The following is a 19,714-nucleotide window of genomic DNA, read 5'->3' on the forward strand; positions in this document are numbered from 1 at the left end:
CCTGCTGCCTCCAGGGCAAATTTGAGAAGGGCCGGATCTACAGATTGGGGAGAAGGGGGCACCTCTGCCCCTTGGACCTGTGCTTACAGGGGTGGGCAGGACCCCCAGGGTCCCCTTAGGTGAAGAGCCACCTAGAAACAGCGCTCTAAGAGGTCAGATGGCACCCTTATAGGACCCCCGTCTCCACCGACTTGGCGTCCGTCGGGTCGATACAGCAGTCCCTGACCCAGCCCCCGGTGAGAAAACCCGACGACGTGCAGCTCAAACCACCCAGTGTTTATTGTGTTTCCGCTCTCGCCTGTTCGGTCAGCGGCAGCCGCACTCGTCCACCACCATGTCCTCGTAGTGCCGCAGGACCACGTTGTCGCTGTTGTCAAAGAAGAGCACGGAGATGGGTGACAGGCGCGCGGGCACACAGCAGGGCAGGCCGGCGGCGCTGGGGGCAGCCGAGTACATGAGTGCGCGCAGCACGGCGTGATTGAGCGCAGGTGGCCCACCGGGCCCAGGCAGCGTGGCGGGCAGCGAGCACTGTCCCTGGCAGTAGTTGGCCAGGAAACCGCGCGGCGCAATGACCCAGCGGTGCCAGCCCACCTCGCGGAAGCTCACGTAGAGCCGCCGCGCGCGACAGGAGCTCCCGGGACCACCGCCCACCACGGGATCGGCCTCACGCCGCGACCGGACTAGGGGATGGCACAGGCGGGGATCGAGGGTCACCAGCAACAGGGAGGCCTCGGCCAGGTGCACGCAGGCGCTGGTGGCCCGGTGGCGCAGTGCCAGCACCAGGTGGAGGCTGCGTGGCACTGAGGTGTTGTGGGACCAGGCGGTGCCCAGCAGCTCGGCACGCACTGGCGTCCCCAGCGAGACCACCGCCTGGCGGAGCAGCACTGGACCCACACCTGTGCCCTCGGTCGCCCGCGCCACTGTCAGCTCCCAGTCGCCCTCCGTCCCCATCGCCACTTCCTCTGCCGCGAAGCGCAGCTCCAGGCGGGCTCGGCTTGGAAGCTCTGCGGGTTCCACAGCCGACAGGTCAAAGACCACAGTCCACCTCGAACACTGCCCTGCGGCCGCGGGCTCCAGGATCCGGGCACGTGTACCTAGGGAGGCCGGAAGAGGGCAAGGCTTGCGCTGCATCCCCACCCTCCCCTGCCCCCAACGCAGTGCCCACCTGCGTTCGAGGGGTTCTCGGTTGGGGAGATGGGGGGAAGGTGAGCGCCTGGGGCTGAGGGCAAACCATCTGTTACAAAGCGTCAAATGGTGTGAAGGAGGGGGTGGGATGGAGTGGGGGCGGGGCATCACTTGCAAAGAAGACATCTGCCAGATGCAGGGTGGCTTGTCTGTGTGGGGAACACAGGCAGGGGGCAGAGATGAACGAACGCAGGGGGAAGCAATGCTGGAGCGAGGTGTCATCTGCAGCAAGGCTTCAAATGGTGTGACGCAGCGGGAGTGGGGGAAAGTGGGGGCAGGGCTTCAGCTGCAAGCCAGGGCCTTTGCCGGGTGCAAGGCAGCGCAGCCTTGTGGCCACTCACCCTGGTCCCCCCAGGTGTCCATTAGGATGAGAGATGGAGTACAGGGGCCCAGGTTGCTCCTGGGCTGGCTGCACTGGGTGGGTAGGAGCCCTCGGGCACTGAAAGCTCATGGTGGGCTGGGGCGCCCGGGGGATGGGGTGGGGGTCTCAGCCGCCCCACTCACCTCGATCCGGGACGTGGCGCACAATGTTCCCAGCAACCCCCAGCTCTTCCATGTGGCAAGGTCGTAGGGTGGCCCCCGGGGACGTCCGTCGTGGGCTGACCCTGGCCTCCTGGGGGTCCCGGCGACGGAACAGGCGCCACATGACGGGGGGTACAGGGCGGGGCTTGGGGGCACCCTGAGGCGCGTCACTCAGCCCGAGAGCCTGGAGCAGAGCGGCGGCGGGGCCCGGGGCCGCAGGGGCGCGGGCCGAGGGCAGCGAGGGCAGCAGCAGGGCCAGGAGGAGAACGTGGTGGTAGGGACAGCGGAGCAACAGTGGCATCTTCCTCACAGGCGGCAACCGGACGAGTGCTCAGGGGTCCGGGGTTGGGCAGGGTCAGGGTCCCAGGGGGGCGTGGCCTCGGTCCTGAAGCCCCGCAGGGACCGATCCCGGGGCGGGGTTTCGGAGTTGTAGGACTGGGGTCCCAGGAGTGGTCCGGGCCGGGAGGGGCGGAGCTGGACCAGCTGGGGGTCAGGGGGAGCAGCATAGCCATCCCAGGGGGCAGGGTTGGGCGGGGCTGTGTCCTGGGGGTCGGACGGGAGTCGAAGGGTTCAGAAGCACTTGTCTTTCACCAAACCGTTCCTCAGCGGCTTCCTGTGGGCCAGAACCCGGCTCTGGTTAGCCTAGGGACCCGATGCCCCCATGTATACCGTCCAGTCCACCTTGCGGTCCACATCCCTTTTTCCAGCCCGGCTCCTTGTCTGGCTTCCCTTTCCACCCTAGGCCCCTGGCAGCCACTGGAGATCCGATGCCATGTTCCCACCTATGCCTGACATAACCCCACCACCTCAACCTGGGTCAACCCTGCACTTTTTATCCTCCACCCCTCCCAAAAATGCAGAACTGGCCAGAGACCCCTGCCACCATCCGGGGCAGCCCTGCCTGCTCCAGTGGCCCGAGCTGGCTCACAGTCCCGTCAGGACACGCTTCCCTGCCCATCCTTCTCCATCCACCATCTGTCTACGCTGCGGCAGCCCTTACTTTCATTCCATGTTTTTAGGACAGGTTGCTTGATATTTTAAAACTCTAATCAATATACTAAGTGTCCAGCTTAAGATCCCAGAGAAAGGCCCCTAACTTCTAAATATGGGTGGTTTGCATATTTCAAACTTCTATAAAGATGTCTCCAATTTTCCAAAAATGTGATGCTTTCAGATCTCTCCTGTGCACACTGCTCCTCTCCGTAAACTCCATTTTCCCTGCCAGTCCCTGAGGTTCTGAGGGGGAGGGGACCTATACCCCGGTGGCATGTCCAGGCCCACCTGCCTGGCCCCTGCTCATCACCTGGGCCAAAGCTCAGAGTTCATCCTGTTAACTGGCCAGCTGGTCCCCATATGGCATCTCAATGCAGCCTAATGTCGTGGCCACTGGCCACTCCTGTTCCCGCTTACAGAAACTCCATGCCTTTGCACATGGTGTACTGGGCTCTGTAGAAGTGAGTTCTACAGTCTAGTTTACATAAGTTTTCTGAGCTAGTAATATGTTCTCATGATCTAGACATCAAAAAGTGTAAAAAACCCATACTCAACCCTAGCCACTCCTGGGGGGTGGTCTTATAGACACTAGCAGACACCCTCTCACATAAGAACATACACTCGCCTGGAGAAGATGGTCTCGGTCACTTTAATTTGTCCTTCCCTTGGGCTGGCTGTCCCTCTGGGAGCACACTAATCCTATCCTTGCTGCTGCTTTTCCCGTGGGTCACTGCTCTTTCTCTTGCTGAACCCGCAGGAGCCTCTTATCTGTGAGGTTGCAGATAAGCCCTAGAAGACCTCCACGTGTCTGTCCTTTTTCTGGCTTTGCCTGTCGGTCCTTAGACAAAGCAGAGGGAGGAGGTTCTTGGCTTTTGGACTTTGCTTCCCCACAGTTCAGTTGCTAGATGACATGGTGTCCCATTTCTGCTCTAGTCGGAGTTCAGTTTCCACTTCCGTGACATCTCTGATCCATCAGAGTTTGCCCTGGGGACTGATGCAAGGCAATCTCCAGATGGTCACCAAGTGTCTCCACATGTTTTAACAGTCCTTCCTTCCCTCCTGGTGACCTTTTATTTGCTCAAGCGTCAATCGGCTCTGTTCCCACACAGTTTTAATCCCTTTTTTTTTTTTTTAACCCAAGGACGTGCTTATTGACTTTAGAGAGAGAAGGGAAGGGAAGGGAAGGAGAAAGGGAGAGAAACATTGATGTGAGAAACATCAGTTGGCCGCCTCTTGTATACACTCCTGCATCCCAACCGGGGACTGAACCCCCAATCCAGGTGCCTGCTCTGACCAGGAATCGAACCTGCAACTTTTGGTCCATGGGACAATGCCCAACTAACTGGGCCACACCAGCCAGGGCTAATTCCTGTACTTTCATAGTAAATTTAATGTCTTCAGGGATCGGTACCTCTGCCCCCATGCCTTTTTATCAGAGCTTCCTGGTGATTCTGAATTGTTTTATGCACAAGGTTCCAAGTACCCCTCCTCCTTCATTAGTGTTTCAGTAGAGGGGGGTCGGGGGGTCGGCCTCCCTAGATATCAGAGTCAGACCTTCCATTCAGTGTGCCACCGTGGGGAAAGAATCAGGCAAGGGAGGGAGGTGGTGGGAGAGCAGCCAGTAACTTGGGTGGATCCTGGATGTTTCCTGGAGAACGAGGAGGAGAGGGGTGCAGGGGGCTTCCTGGGGTCCATCCACTGTGATGGACAAATGTTCAAGAGGTAGTGTGAGGTGGGGATGGGCATTGATTTGGGATATGTTATTTATTTTTAGAGAGAGGGGAAGCGAGGGAGAGAGGTAGAGAAACATCAGTGTGTGGTTGCCTCTCACACACTCCCTACTGGGGACTGGCCCACAACCCAGGCATGTGCCCTGACTGGGAATCGAACTGACAACCCTTTGGTTCACAGACTGGGCTCAATCCACTAAGCTACACCAGCCAGGGCAGATTTGGGATATTTTAAAAGAATGACATTCCACTTAGAATGTCAAGCAGACGCTGGAGACAGAATGGTGCTCAGAGGAGCCCTGGGAGCTGGGGGGACTTGGAAGCTGGGGTGGATTCAATGAAAGGGCCCTGGAAGGCGAGGAGGCCCAAGACTGAGCAGGAAGCACCAGGAGGTTGGACGAAGGACGTCAAGAAGTGGGGAGCAGACTGGTGGATGTAAAGGGGGTACTGGGTTGGCTGCGAGGTTTCTTTTGCGGGTGATGAAAATGTTCTAAAACTGACTATGGTAATGGCCGCACAACTGTGAATGGACTAAAAACATTTAATTATACACAGCAAATGGGCAAATTGTAGAGTGTGTGAATTCTGTCTCAAGAAAACTTTATAAAAAGAAAAAAAGAAGGGGAGGCGATCCTGGGCTTAGCACTAAGAAGGCCCTGGGGAAACTGAACAGGAGTGGTCTGGGAGGAGCGGGAGGAGGGCCCAGGAGTAGGGTGGGTCCGAGGACGGAGGGGTGCTGCCGCAAGGGAGAGAAAGCGGGCCAGGCTGACACAGAAGGCTGGAGAAAGGGGGTATCTCCGCTTGATCAGAATGTCCTCAGCAGGCAAGAGGGTGGACCTCCCTGGCCCTAGATGGTGACCTGGGAGGAAGATGGACCATCATCCACTGAAGCAGCCAGCCAGTGTGAGGCTGGGTGTCTCACTTCTGGTTTTGGGGGACACAGAGGCCAGATCGGCGTCCAAGGGGATGACGGTGACGGCAGCTGAGAGCTGAGAAGGAAGAGTTAAGGAGGCAGGCTGGCACCGTACAGGCATCACCCTCCGGCCCACGTTGGTGCTTCATCGCCAGCTGGCCATGCGGGGCCCAAACCGTAGACACAGTGGGGCAGTGTCGGCAAACAACGGAGGAAGCCACGCTGTATCACGGGGAGGTCAGCAGAGCCAGAACAGGCTGAGGGCCCCTGGGTGGAGACAGGGCTGGGAGAGGAAAGGATTGGTGCGCCTTAATTGCTGTCTGGTTCGTTTCTCCTGAATTACCTCCGAGTTGTTCTCAACGGTCATTTTCTTACTGTTTTCAACCCTCACTGGACTCTCACCTCTATGGTCTGTGAGGTCCTGGTTTTGAGTTACCCCTGTGGCTTGCTGTGGTCAATTCCGAAAAACATTCTGTGGTTTGGGTTTTTTTTAAGTATCTGTTCACCCTGCATCTGAGTTGCTGGGTGAGGAGCATAAAGCATGAACAGTGCCTCTCACGGTCCCATCACCCCAACGTGCAGGGCTGTGTCATGTGAAACATTCCAGATCAAAAATTACACCTGCGCCCTGGCCAGGTAGCCCCGTTGGTTGGAGCGTCGTCCCGATATGCCAAGGTTGCAGGTTCTGTCCCCGGGCAGGGTGAACACCAGAATCAACCAATGAATGCAGAAATGGGTGGAGCAACAGGTCAATGCTTCTCTCTCTCAAATCAATACATAAAAATTTAAGGCAAAAAAGTGTACTCCTGAATTTCTCTCCCTGTCCTTTTTCACTTGCAACTTTTATGTACCCTAGAGGTGAAGTCTTTTAACTTTTAACAGATAGAGGTAGATTTCAAAAAAAAAAAAAAAGCCAATCTCATAACCGTCATGATTATTCATGTGTTTCTTTGAATGCCTAATATTCGAGGTTCTGCCGTCTTACTTTGCATTACTTACGCTGTCTTTTCTAACTTTCCTTTTTTGCATTTATTTTGCACCTGTTTTTTGTTACCTTGATAGTGTTAACACAACTACCTAATACAGCCTAAAGGTAATCCCGCCCTCTTGTAAAAAAAACCCCAATCCTGTTTTGATATTTAATATTTTATTTGGTATTTAATATTTTAGTTCTGATGATTTTATATCTCTCAAATTAGGCACTTAAAATGTTCACTCAGCACTGACCGGTGTGGCTCAGTCAGTTGGATGTCGTTCTGCAACGCAAAAGGCTGCCAGTTCGATCCACTCCTGGGCAGGGCACAGGCCTGGGTGTGGGTTCTGTCCCTGATCAGAGCGTGTCTGGGAGACAACCAATCAGCGTTTCTCTCTTACATCAATGTTTTCCCCCTCCCTCCCCCTCTTTCTAGAAATACTCTTTATTAAAAATAAAATGTTTATTGAGACATATATCAGTTCTCTGCTAATCTGTTTGAGAGCGAGCTTTCCTGTTTTCTGAACTATAACCTTCTTAGTGTTTACTCCTGTCTCTTGAGAATTGTCTTTAAAGTTGGGCACGACACCCCCAGTTACTCGGTGCCCCACTATAGCGCGTGCGGCAAGACTTCACTCCACTGTTACCCAGTGTCCTTGTTGCCCCCAGGCTGTCGCTGCTTCGTGGGTCATTTCTTCTTTCCTGTGGCTGTTTCACATTTTCACTACCACGTGTCTGGGGCACGGATGCCTTTTCATTCATCTTGCTTATGACTGATGTCTTGCCACTTTCTGGAAAATTCTCAGCATTACGTCTTCTCATATTGTCTCTCCTCACCTGTCTCCTATTAGAATTCAGCTAGACCAGGCCATTCTTAGAATTCTAGCTGCTATAGTTTTCATCTGTTTTTGCTGCCTTCTGGGTCATTTCTTCACAGCTTCTGATTTGCTGATTTTTTCTTCGGCCGTATCTAACCTGAGCCTTCACGGTTTAGTAGGTGAATGGTGGTCTCTGAAAACAGAGGGCCACGTCTCTAGAACCTGTGAACGTGTCTTTATTTGGAAAAAGCCTTTGCAAATATAATTCAATGAAGGCATTTAAGACCAAAAAAAAAAAAGCCAGAGAGAAGAGAAGGCCACGTGCAGAAAGAGCAGAGATCAGAGTGTTGCAGCCATAGCCAAGGAACACCTGGAGCCCCAGAAACTGGAAGAGGCAGGAAGCATCCTCCCCCGGAGCCCCGGCTGACACCCTGATCCCAGGCTTCCTGCCTCCAGAGCTGTGAGAGAACACGCCCTGCTGCTGGAAGTCGCCTGGTCCGTGCTTCCCGGTTACAATGGCCTCGGGAAAGCAACAGAACGTCCGATGCTTTTTTTGATGGTCACTCATGCCTTTTAATTTTTAGATAAACTTTATTTTGGAATAATTTCAGACTTGCAGAACTGCTGCAAAGATAGTGCAGAGAGCTCCAGTGCAGCTCTCACCGGCTTCCTGGATGCTACACCTTACGGCTCCACGGTACTCGTCACCACCAAGCCACCGAGGCTGGAACACTGCTACACACTAAACAGTGGACTGGACGCGCACTTCACCAGGCTTTCCAGGGCGGTCCTTTCTCCCCCGCCACACACACACACTGCATTCAGTCCTGGCTGTCTCCTTGTTTTCCACGACCTGATGATTTCGAGGCATCCTGACCGCCCAATGCTGCTCACACTAGCCAGCTGCGGGGAATCGAGTTTTGCTGGTGGCGCCCCCGGGGTTGATCATGGCAGCGTGTCGCACGCTCTGCCATCCTAGTGGGGACGCTGGTGGAGAGCCAGGCCCTCAGTCCACACTCTGGCCACTCTCTGGGAGACAGAGCAGGGGCCACACCAGTAGGGCTGGAGCTTTGGGCTTTGCCTGTACAAGGACTCTCTGCCAGAAGCTTACCGTTCTACAGCAGGAAAAGCTCTGAGATTTTTAGATTTGGCTAGTGGACAAACTCCTGCCCCGGGAGTTGTCTCAGCCACCGCTGTTGCTGGATGCCTCTGAGGGTCAGGCTGACTCCTTGCTAAGCTGATTTCTCAGTGGAATTCCTGACTCATGACCCCCTGAACATCGACGATCAAACATCCCCCCGTAGCAGACGTCTACCCCCCGCCCCCCGGCACGCGAGCCCTGCCTGACTCCCGTTTTGGTAAATGGCGCTTGAGCCAGAAGTCTCGGGTCATCTGCGGTTCCTTTATTTCAGTTGTACCCACATCCAAAGCGAGTCTGGTCAGTTCTGCAGCAGCGCTGGCATCTGACCACTGGGGCAGCCTCACGTGCTGCCCAGCCCTCTCGTGTCTATGTTTTCTGTCCACTGTCAGCGCTCCCGACCCTGGGTGCTGGCTTTTCGGCCTAGGCACACCCTGCCTGCAGTCCCACGTTGGTGGGTGCAAAGTATTTCTGTTTGAACAGGCTCTGAGAGCCCTCCCTTCATCCCACTCTCTGCCCCTGTTCTCTGCTTCCCTTCTGTCTTTCCCAGGGGTTTTAAAGTCTCCACTCCTCTCGTCCTCCTCACCACCCATCCTGACCCACCTCACTGAGCTGGGGGCCCACTGCTTCCCCACAACCACCATTCCGTGGTTGGCTACTACTGTCTCCCCAGAGGCCAAACTGGAGGTCCGTCCGCTTGGCCCCTGACCCCCTCAAACACCCCCAAGGCTGCCTCTGGGGCACCGCATACTCTGGACCCTGTTATCACCCCAACCTGCCTCTGTTCACTCCTGGGGCCCCTGCAGGCAGGGGCTCCAGACACTACTGGGCTCACATCCCAGGGCTGACAAGTCCCAGGTGCCCTGCCTCCAGGACATCTGATAAGGCTTCTTTCTCTCTCCTTCCCTAGGCCTCCCACGTGGGCTGGACTGGGTCTGAGCCCCCAGCTCCCAGCCCATCCCCTGTATGGGGGGCAAGGGAACACTAGCACAGACAGAGCATGGGCTCTGTAGGCGGCCCGTGGCACCCCTCCTCCCCACCACCACTGCCTGCCCAGCAGCCGCTCCTCACCACCACAGGGCCCTCACTCGCCTGCTCTGGCCACACCAAGCACGCCAGTCACTCGGCTTGGCCCTCACTGATCACTGACAGCACCCTGCTTCTTGCCCCTCACCACTCTGCCCAATCCCAACCTCCCAATCGCCTCCTTGGTATCTGTCCTTATAGCAACTAACTCCATCGCTACATCATCCACGCCTTCACTGCAGTCTTTGTTTTGGACGTAGGCTCCGGCGGCAGCGTCCGCTATGGCTTCATCCGCTGCTGTGTCTCCAGGGCCCTCCCACAGTGTGCGCTTAGACTGTCAGATGTGGCTAAAGGAACGAACCCGGGGCGGCAGCCCCTCCACACTCACTCAGCTTTGCTGGGCTTGGGGCTCGGGGCCTCTGCTGCATCGTATTCCCGTACATCCTTCAGCTCCCGTACCTGGCCCGTCAACACCTTGGCAGCAAAAGCCACGATGTACTGTGGGAGGGGAAGGCACAAGTGAGAAAAAAGACTTCCTATGCCGCACTGCCCTCCTGATGGCCATGCACTCCTGCCACAGGCCCTTTGCATGTGCTCTTCCTGTTGCCCAACATGCCCCTCCTGGGGTATGCCTGAGAAGGGCCTGCAGCTGGACCACTTCCCAGGAAAAGGGGACCAGGACGGACTGCCAGCTGAGGAAGCAGGTGGGCAAGGAGCTGTGGGAGGCCGACTCACCAGGAACCAGTAAAGGTTCATGAGTGTGAGGAGCAACAGGAGTGCGTTGAAGAAGAAATAGAAGGGAATGTCAGGCACGGAGCGCAGGCTGCAGTGGCATGTAGCATACAGGACCTTGAGTGGGAACCAGTAGAGGCGGAACCAGAACCTGTGATGGGGAGGAACAGGTCGAGGAGTCTGTGGGGCAAGAGGGGGAGGGCAGCCCACCTAGTCCCTGTCTAGTGCCATGTGGCCTCTTCTATCTGTCCCTGCTCATCCCCACACGTCCTTGTCTGGTTACCCCATCCTTATGTGCCCCCCTGCTCTGTCTTTACTACCCAGCCGGACTCCTTCCCCACTCCATTCATCTCCTCTCCTTCCCGGCCAGGACCCTCTCACATCACCAGGCCCCACCCCTTCCCTAACTGGCCTCCGGCTTCCATCAAGCTCCGCCCCTTGCTTGACTGGCACCTCCCCCCCATCAGACCTACCTTCTTCCCTGTATAGCCCCGCCTACTCTCACAGACCCCACCCCCTCCTACCGGGCCCTTGTGGTCCCTGACTGGCCCTGCCCCTCCAACAAACCCTACCTCCTTCACAGTCTTGTCCAGCCCCTTCCCCATCTGGCCCCACCCACTCTCATAAGCCTACCTCCTTCCCACAAACCCCGCCCATCCCGCCTTTACCCAGCTTGCTCACCAGCTGAGGCTGAAGCTGAGGCAACCCAGGTCCGCAGCCAAGGCGTGCAGAGGATGGTGAGTGCCTCCGCGGGACTTGAAATAAACATTGAGCTTGGTAAACTCCAGCTGCACGTCGCTGATGTCGTGCAGGAAGAGCACCAGAATGCCCACGTTGTGGTACCTGGGGAAGGAAGCGGGTTAGGAGAGGAGAGAAGGCCAGTCACGGGAGGTCCAAAACCCTGCACTGAGGCCCCGAAGACAGGCCCCTTAGGCACACCTTCCCTGCCTTTCAGATCCACCTGCCCCGCCCATCCCCCCACAGGCCCAGGTCAGCGGCAGCACCCCAACTGCACTCATCTGGCGGCAGCCCCACCCCTGGGCCCTCACCGTCCCCATCTCACCATCCCTCATGGCCCAGAAGCCTCCCTGAGTTTCTTCTCTAATCTTTCCTCATCTCCATGATTTCCGACCCTCCATGACCCCTGACTCACAGGCCAGGGCCATTCTGCCTCCCGATCCCCGGCAAACTTGCTGACATTCCCAGGTCTATACAATTAACCTGAACTTTGCCATGGGCTGCAGGGGCCTAGGGAACAGCATCGCCACTAGGATCTGAGGAAGTCTGAAAGCCGACCCCCCATGGCTCCCCAGCGTTCCCGGTACTGCTGCTTGAGCCGAGGGTCCTGAGCTCAGCCCGGAGGGGAGGGCGCCAAGGCTCTCTCTCACCACGTGTACGTCCCCACCTGCCTTCCTGCTGTAAGTCCTTTACACACGCTGTCCCCAGGACCTGACACACACCTCCCCGTGTTCACAGGGCCTTCCTCCACCTCCTTCTGTCCTTGCTCCCGTCACCCCAGACCACCCCACCTAATCCTCACCACCCCTGCAGCCGGTATCCTCCCACTTGATTTTTCTCCATAGTTAATTCCTTCAAACAAATTGTTACTTCTTTTCCTTTCTTTTTCCTTTTTTGAGGGGGGAGGGTGGTTACCATCTGTTTTTACCCTCTACAGTAGTGCTAATACAATTTTCCAGAACAAAAGGAATATTCTAAACCTGCATTATCCAATAAGGGAGTCGCCAGCCAGATGTGGCCACCGCGCGGCTGAAATGAGGGTGGTGTGGCTGAGGAACAGAATGTGATTTCATTTAAGCTTAATTAAATTTAAGTGGCCACTTGTGGCCGGCAGCTACTATACTGGACAGGGCAGCTAGTCTCACAGGCACAGAACGTGAGTGTATACTTCTCTTTAGATCTTCTATCAGCCGTGTCAAAAAAATAGAGGGAAGTTAAAATAATCTATTCTAATTAACTCAGTACCGTCATTTCAATATGTAATGGATGTAACAAAGGCAATGGCGAGACATTTTCACTCCTTTTGCCTTTGAAGTTGGGGCGGATTTTAAAACAACCAATAGGTCGCAGTCGGGACAGGCTCAGTGGCCACGTGTGGGCTCCAGGACGCCAGCATGTGTCTGCCATGTGCATGGCCGTGCTCCCAGCAGCGCTGCCATGTGGCAGGCGTGCAGGAAACACTCGCCGTGTGACCTGGCCAAGGGTGCCATCCGGGCAGAGTTGGAGGGGGATGGATGAGGATGAATGGGGTGGGGGCCCCCTGCATCTTTTTCACCCCATCCCTCTGGGACCTCTCTGGAACCCTCACCCGTGGACACCCTGATGCCCCTCCCCCGAGACATTAGCTTCTTCCCTGGGCCAGCCTCCCACCCTTGCTCACGCAGTGCCCTCTGTACCCTGGCACTCACCGGAAGGCATAGGAAGAGACGATGAGGACCAAGGTGACCACGTGGTGGATGAGCATGACCACCGAGTCCTTGCGCCAGGCATCCATGTACAGCGTGGCATAGATGGAATGGCCGTAGAAGCTTCCCTGCAGCAGGTAGGCGGCTGCAATGTCCCATGGCACTGCCATGCCTGGTGTCCAGTCTGGGGAGAGCCAGACGGTTTGTCAGGGACCTGCAGGGCCTCTGGAACCCCCAAGTGACCGCACATGCTCTCAGGCCAGGCATGAGTCCTCCCTATGCCAGGTCAGGCCACGTGCCTCTGCAGGTTGAATGGCCACTGTTCTCTGCCTGTTTTTCTTTTTCTTTTTAATGAGCAGGCATTATTTCCTAGAACTGTGTTATATTTATGGAACTCCTGCCCTGGCTGCCCCCTTCCTGTCTTCTCTAATTTTCAGCCCCTGTTCCAGGCACCGCCCCTCACCCCCCAGCAAATTTCCAAGTGGATGGAGGCTGCTGCCCACCCCTGCTGCTGGCAGAGCAGCTGAAGCAGAGATAACAGATGCTGCAAGGCTGCGGAGAACAGGCTCCCCGCAAGCAGGCCCTGGCCACCCACCCTACACAGCCTCCCCCGCTCCTGGCGCTTGTGCCCACCTTCGCGCAGGTCTGGTCCCTTCTTGGCAACACTGACTCCCCTGCTCTCCCACCGCCTCTCTTCTCCACCCATTACCGTGGCCCAGCGCTCTGCCCATTGACCTGGAGTGCTCTGCTCATTGGCCACTCCTTCTCTGCTCCACCCCTGCCTCAGTGACCTGGAGCCAGACCCTCAGGACCCCCAGGGCTGTTCCCTAGACTCCACTCATGCCCCTGCCTCATGACAACTCTTCACCTGTGCTGTGGCCCCCCTGAAACCAGAATGCACTCAGACCCCTATCCTGGGACCCCTCTTCAGTCCACGTCTTGGCTCACTTTCCCAGCCCCCACCACCCTCACTCTGGTCCAGGCACCCAGCACTGCCCCAGTTCCTCCGGACCTCTGAGCGAGCTCCCGACTGTCCATTCTCCCCATGGTGGGCTCCAAGGCCGTGAAGACATGGACCCTGTGACCCAGCAATGCCACTCCTGGCTGGGTGAGCACTTAGGGAACTGAAAACAGGGACTCAGACAGGTACTTGTGCATGCTTGTCCACAGGGGCACTGGTCACAGCAGCCAAAAAGTGGATACAACCCAACAGAGGAAGGACACACACAACACGGCCCACCCGCAGTGGGGCATTGCTCAGCCAGAAACAGGAAAGGCACCGACATACACCGCAGTGTGGACAAGCCTAGGAAACACGATGTTCAGTGAAAGAGGCCAGGAACAAACGGTCACATAAACTTCGACCTCCTGAACCGCTTCTAAGCTCAGCAGCATCGGGCGCGCTCCCATGGTTGTGTGGCCGGGCCCCTGTCTCTCTCCAGAGCGCCTTCCCCGTTGTGGTCGGACTGAAACCCTGTCCTGGTTGGACTCCCCCTCCCCGCCCCTCCCCCAGGCCCTGTCTCTGTGACCCCACTTTCTGCCTCTCTCAGTCTGACTCTAGGCACCTCCTGTAAGTGAACTTACAGTATTTGTCTTTACGTGTCTGGCTACAATAGTAAATTTTATGTTATGAACATTTTACCTAATAAAAAATGCAAAGCTCCCCATGGATCAGATCTAATCTCCCCTGACTTTTACACATCCAGAGGCTTCTCAAAGTAGGCCAGCAAAACCCCGGTTCCAGCTGCCGGCCCGGCCCTGATTCTGTCCTCAGCTGGGTGAGAGCCCTGCAGCTGGTGGAGGCTTCCCCGCCAGACCACACACAAGTGCCACATGCCTTTCTATCTCTTTAAAAGGAAGGTGTGCAGCGTCTCGACGTGCAGAGCCCGCTGTGGAAACGGGACACCAAATTTTCCATCTATCGCACCAGCAAACACAGTGAGTGAACATACCCCCTCCAGGCGCAGGCCCCAGATCTGAGGCAGGGGGAAGAGGAGGGCACACAATTCAGACTTCGCTGGACGGCCGGGCTCTGCCCATCGGCATCTAGCCTCCTTTCCGTACGCGTCCCCCCTGTCGCTCTGAATGCCCCATATCACCTCCTCATCCCCTTCCCCAAGCTCTCACATCAGGCCCCTGGGGTTCCCAAATCCAGCTTCTGGTCTCCCCCAGGCCCACCCCTCCTGGAGGGCCCCCAATCTCACTGAGGGGCCGCAGATCCTGGTGTGGTCCTCACCCTCCTCTCACACCCACCTCTGGTTTGGCAGCAACAGCTCTGCCTTCAAATCATTTCTCAAATCAACTACTTCTCTGTTTAGCCCCAAAGGCTGGAGGCCCCTTGAGTCCAGTTCCTGTCCCAGGCCCCTCCTCTGCTCCCAGACCTGCGGTAAACACCCTCACTGCACACCTGCCCTCCTCGCCCTGTGCCCTGGCCAGGCGAGCTTCTCTCTGTTCCTGATCCACCAGGAATGCTTCCTGCCTGCTTTAGGCTCCTCCAGGTCCCATTCAAAAGTCACCTTTGGTGGGCCCATTCCCAAGAGGTATAGAAAATGCCCCAACCCCCCTCACAGATACCCCATACTTCTCCCTTTCTCCCCCAAAGTTTTCTCAACAGCACTTATCCCTGTTAACAGATTTTGTACTTCACTGGCTGTTGGGGGTTTTCTCTGAACTGCACACAGCCTGGCACACAGTTGGTACTCAATAAATGAGCATGCAAAGAAGCAGCTAACTGCCTTGGAGGGGTGGCTCAGTGGTTGGAGCATCGTCCCATACACCGAAAAGTCTGTGGGTTTGATCCCGATCGGGGCATGTACGGGAGGCAACTGTTTGATGTTTCCGTTTCTCTCTCTCTCTCAAATCAATAAAAAACATATCCTCGGTTAAGGATTAAATAAAGAAAAAAAAGAAACAGCTACTGTATTTTGACGTGTCTAATGTGCATTTTTTGGCCCAGATTTTTGAGGGGAAAATAAGGATGTGCCTTATACATGGGTAGTACTCATTCTGTTTCTATATAAATGTTTTTGTTTGCTATGTTTTTTTAAAAGATTTTATTTATTTTATTTTTAGAAAGAGGGGAAGCGAGGGAGAAAGAGAGGGAGAAAAACATCAATGTGTGTTTGCCTCTTGAACTCCCCCTCCTGGGGCTCTGGCCTGCAACCCAGGCATCTGCCCTGACTGGGAATTGAACTGGCGACCCTTTGATTCATAGGCTGGTGCTCAATCCACTGAACCACACCAACCAGGGTTATATAAATGTTTTTAATTCTTACACTTATGCTTATGAGTTAACAGTGTAACTCTAAAAAAAGTAACGATATCAGTATGCAAAATAATACCCTAGAATATGGTAATCGGTTTTGTTTCTAAATATAAATAAATAAATACATTGAATTAAAAAACTAAAACAGAAGATTTTTTTCCTGAAAGTTTGGGCAAAACATGTGGATGTACATTGTCCACAAGAGTGCGCTATACATGGCAAAATACAGTAACTTGCAAATGTAGTAACATAGCATAATTTATAAGCCAGAGGCAACTCCATGCCTGAAATTTTTTAAGACTTCAATTACGGTTCATTTGCACAAAGAAAAATTGAATGACAGCTAAAACCTCTCCTCTAGAAATCTACCACGTGGGAAATGCACACAGGAAAATGGCCACGTGAGCAGCACAGTCCCATGGAGACAGGTCGGGGCCCAGTAGCCCCAGTGCTTGCTACCGGAACCCTGCAATGCCGGGGCTCCGTTCTCAGCCTTCTAACAGTGCCACCAGGAGCCCTCTCAGGCTGTTCCTGTCACAGCAGAAAGCACGTCCATGATACACAGCCTGGGTGGTCAGCACAGGAACAGAGGAGCCTGACCCCACATCACAGGTGACCTGCTCGTGGGTGATAGAGGACCCTGCAGTCAACCTCCTGCCCATCCCACCCCCACATGTACCCCAATCCATGGATGTAGTCACTTCTCACCATCTTTATCTCTTTGCCAAGCTGGTCCAAACCACACTGGTCCCTCCCCTTCCCTCCAGGGCCCTGCTAACCATCCTCACCCAAGACCTTACTGTCTCCACTTGGCAGCCAAAGGAAGCTTTTTATAACCCACAAGCCACTCCGTTTAGAGCGATGCTCAAACTTCTGCCACTCTCCTCTCCCCTCACGCACCAAGACCGTGCACGCCCCAGCGCCTTTCATGTGCTGTTCCTGACACCTGGGGTGCCTACCTGGGCCCACTCAAAGGGTCACCTCCTCTAGGACGCCTTCCTGAACCCTAACAGGGCCAGATGCCCCTTCTCCTGTGCCTAAGGTCCCTTGATCATCCAGTATGGGATGGCCAATGAGTGCTGGCTCACTCATGGACCCTTCTCAGCGTTTAGAGCAGAACCGCCCCTCACACCGTAGGAACCCTACCATAGAAGACAGAGGGTGGGTCGTGAAAGAAGGGGTAGTCGGTGCCAAAGAGCAGGTAGGCACTGTAGCTCCAAGCGCCCAGATAGAAGAGGAACTTCCAGGCGCTCTCAGGCATCTTGGCAGCATCTCTAGGCTGGAGGCGGCACCGCTTGGCCAGGGGCTGTAGGTGAGAAGGTGGGTGGTCATCAGAGCTGGGGGCCACTCCTCCAGGGTGAGGAGACTAAGGCCCAGGGATTCCCCGAGCTGGGTAGTGTTGGGGAGGGGCAGCCTTGTACCCACAGCCGCCTGGAGTAACCAGAACCCATGTGTGCCTGCCAAGGGCTAAACTTAGCACCCAGCTGTCTGGCCGAGGTGTACAGAGGGGAGTGAGGGGGACACTGAGGGAAGTATGAGGACCAGGAGGGAGGTATGTGGGCATAAAGCAAGGGCGGTCAGTGGGGTCAACACAGGGGAGTCAAGGGGCTTGGGGATCATGGGGAGCAGGGGGCATGACAATGAGGAAGGGATTAAAAGGCATGGAGGGGACTTGGGGTGAACCGGTAAGGAGAACGTGGAGGGGAATATGAGGGAGTCTGGAGGGAGTGGAACCCCAAGTGGGGAGAAATTTGAGGGAAAGGGTACCTCAGAGGAGGAATCTGGGAAGACCAGAGAGGAACAGGGAACTGGGGGAGATGGAGTATTTGGGGGAGGACATGGTGATATTACCTCTTTTGTAAAAAAGATAATGAAGCAGAGAATGGATGACACGGTGAGATGCGGTGACCTTAGGGGGACATCAGGGAAGACATGAGGAATGTGGGAGCATGCACATTGGTGAGCTGCAAAGAAATTTGACTCTGGGGTCCCAGGTGGGGCGGGGCCTCAAGCTGCCCAGGGGCGGGGCTACAGAGCTGCGGGGGGGGGGGGGGGGGGCCAGGCCTCGCCCCCTTCCCACAGGCAGAGGGGGCTGGAGTACCTCCAGTTGCCATGGAGACAGCCAGAGCTAGCTCCAGTAACCCCTGGCAACCGGTCTCCTGCCAAGAAGATGAGTGTTGAGAACAGCACAGCCCCTCCACCTATTCTTGGGAAGGGCGAGCCTCGAATTGGGGCAAGAAATTGGCGAGGGAGGGCCTAGGGCAGGAGCCCGACCCCCTGGGATTCCAAATGTGAAGGGGGGGGCGTAACCTTGCTGTCCCCGCCCAGCTCCCTCAGGAACGTGGGGAGGGTGCCCACTCTGCCCTGGTAGTCCCAGAGCCACCACATCCCAGGCCTGAGCACTCGCCCTTGCCCTACTGGACCTCCAACTTCCCAGCTGGAAATTGGGAAGGAGGGGGAGCAATAAAGCCCAAACTGGGACCAGGGCTAACTATGGAGGGGACCTTGTCATACTTGCCTTCCCCTCCCTGAGCAGGGTGATAGGCGAGGTCTCTTCCCTACTCGGTGATGTGAGGATGGGGGTGGGGACAATGGCAACCAGACAACACCCTATCCCGACTTAACAAGAGCCAGCCTCTTCCTGGCCAGCAGAGAAAGGCCCCTTTGTTGGCGCTGGGCACTCTGTCCCCGTACCCCTGCCACCTCCAGCCAGACTGGGGCGGGGTGACTCCAGCTGGTCCACGGAGGAGTCGCAGCCGAGCTAGGGGACCAAACACCTTCCCAGCAGCTCCCACAGGAGACCCCTCCCCAAGGATGGGAGGGAGGCCAGGAGCCAATGTCACCCCCATGGTCACTCTCCACTGGGGCTGCAGCCTCCTCCGGCTCATTGGAAACTGGGCATTTCCGTCGGGGCCCCTTGGAGGCAGCACAGCACAGCTTTTAAGACCCAGGCCCTGCCATTTCCCAGAAGCTGTGAACATCACCAGTGTGGCCGGTGAGCCCAGGCCTCTGCTTCCCTAGAGGCAGGCACGGATTCCAGACAGGCGCGAGGCAGGGACCAGGCAGCTCCAGCCCCTTCCCTGGGGCAGCAGACAAGGGATCCCTGCCCACAGCGCAGACCCTGGACTCCGCTCCAGCTCAGTCTCAGAGGGCACCCCCGCCCGTGTGCCGAGCCCTCCCCGGCTGTCTCGCACTGAACAGAATGGGTCGTGCTCTGGTCTCCCCTACATCACGAACACCCACCCGTGTCGGGGTCCCCAAGGCGCTGACTTCCCCCGGCCCGGCCACACCCCCGCATCCATTCCCACCCCCACCCCGCACTGACAGAAAGGGGCACGCAGCCGCGGCAGCCCAGGACCCTGTGTCCGAGCTCCTACAGCGCAAGGCTCTTCCACGTTCAGTGACCCAGACCACAAAGGCAGAAAGGGGCGCACGGGTCTTCCAGCCCGGGCTCCCACGACTGACACCTAGCCGCACTGACCCGAAAGAGGCGTGTGGTGGCCGCCGAGCGCAGCGCGGTCCAGCCGAGAGCGCAGAGGGCAAGCAGCAGCAGCTCCGGAGGCGCCAGGTGCGCGTGCTCCGCCAGGCCGCGGCGCGCCAGCCCCCAACCGCAGTCCACGCAGCCCCGCGCCGCCGCCACCGCGCTGCCCCAGCCGCGCTGTACTAGCTGCGCGTAGCTCGGCATGGGCTCGGGCCCCGCGGGGCCTGCAGTGGTCCCGGCTGCCGCCATTCAGCCTGCTCACAGTCCGTTTGCGCCGCCTGCGCCTGCCCGCGCCGGAGCTGCACGTTCCGCGTCACGCGTCGCAGCTGGGCCTGGGGCGCGCTGGCCAGAGCCCTGGGGGTGGAGGGGCGGGGCAGACGCAAGCTCCGCCTCGGCGGGGGCCGCTGGGCCCGGGCGTGGCGTCCGCGCTCTTGGGGGCGAGCAGGTGCTGGGTCCTTGGGCGGTAATGGTGTGGACCCCTGGCATTTAACTCCTGGCATTGTCGCGCCGCGTCC

General features: G+C 56.7%; 2 protein-coding genes across 3 annotated transcripts; both read right to left on the minus strand.

The window, feature by feature from the left end:
• Positions 1-261: 261 nt before the first annotated feature.
• GDF1 (growth differentiation factor 1) lies at positions 262-2,018 on the minus strand. The gene is made up of 2 exons (XM_024560678.4): positions 1,690-2,018; positions 262-1,094 (listed from the first exon to the last, which is right to left on the minus strand). Exons 1-2 carry the CDS (start codon positions 2,006-2,008, stop codon positions 307-309), a joined length of 1,107 nt encoding a protein of 368 aa, XP_024416446.2. The 5' UTR covers positions 2,009-2,018; the 3' UTR covers positions 262-306.
• A 174-nt stretch (positions 2,019-2,192) lies between these two features.
• CERS1 (ceramide synthase 1) lies at positions 2,193-19,657 on the minus strand. 2 transcript variants are annotated; one of them, XM_024560934.4, is made up of 7 exons: positions 19,200-19,657; positions 16,865-17,024; positions 12,457-12,637; positions 10,712-10,873; positions 10,034-10,181; positions 9,687-9,796; positions 2,193-2,320 (listed from the first exon to the last, which is right to left on the minus strand). In XM_024560934.4, exons 1-7 carry the CDS (start codon positions 19,446-19,448, stop codon positions 2,278-2,280), a joined length of 1,053 nt encoding a protein of 350 aa, XP_024416702.2. In that variant the 5' UTR covers positions 19,449-19,657; the 3' UTR covers positions 2,193-2,277. The 2 variants fall into 2 exon arrangements, with proteins under 2 accessions (XP_024416702.2, XP_053767902.1); XM_053911927.2 differs by lacking the exon at positions 2,193-2,320 and adding an exon at positions 6,524-7,327.
• Between the last annotated feature and the right edge of the window lie 57 nt (positions 19,658-19,714).

This window comes from Desmodus rotundus, chromosome 9 (assembly GCF_022682495.2).
Source record: "Desmodus rotundus isolate HL8 chromosome 9, HLdesRot8A.1, whole genome shotgun sequence".
Classification (NCBI taxonomy): domain Eukaryota; kingdom Metazoa; phylum Chordata; class Mammalia; order Chiroptera; family Phyllostomidae; genus Desmodus; species Desmodus rotundus.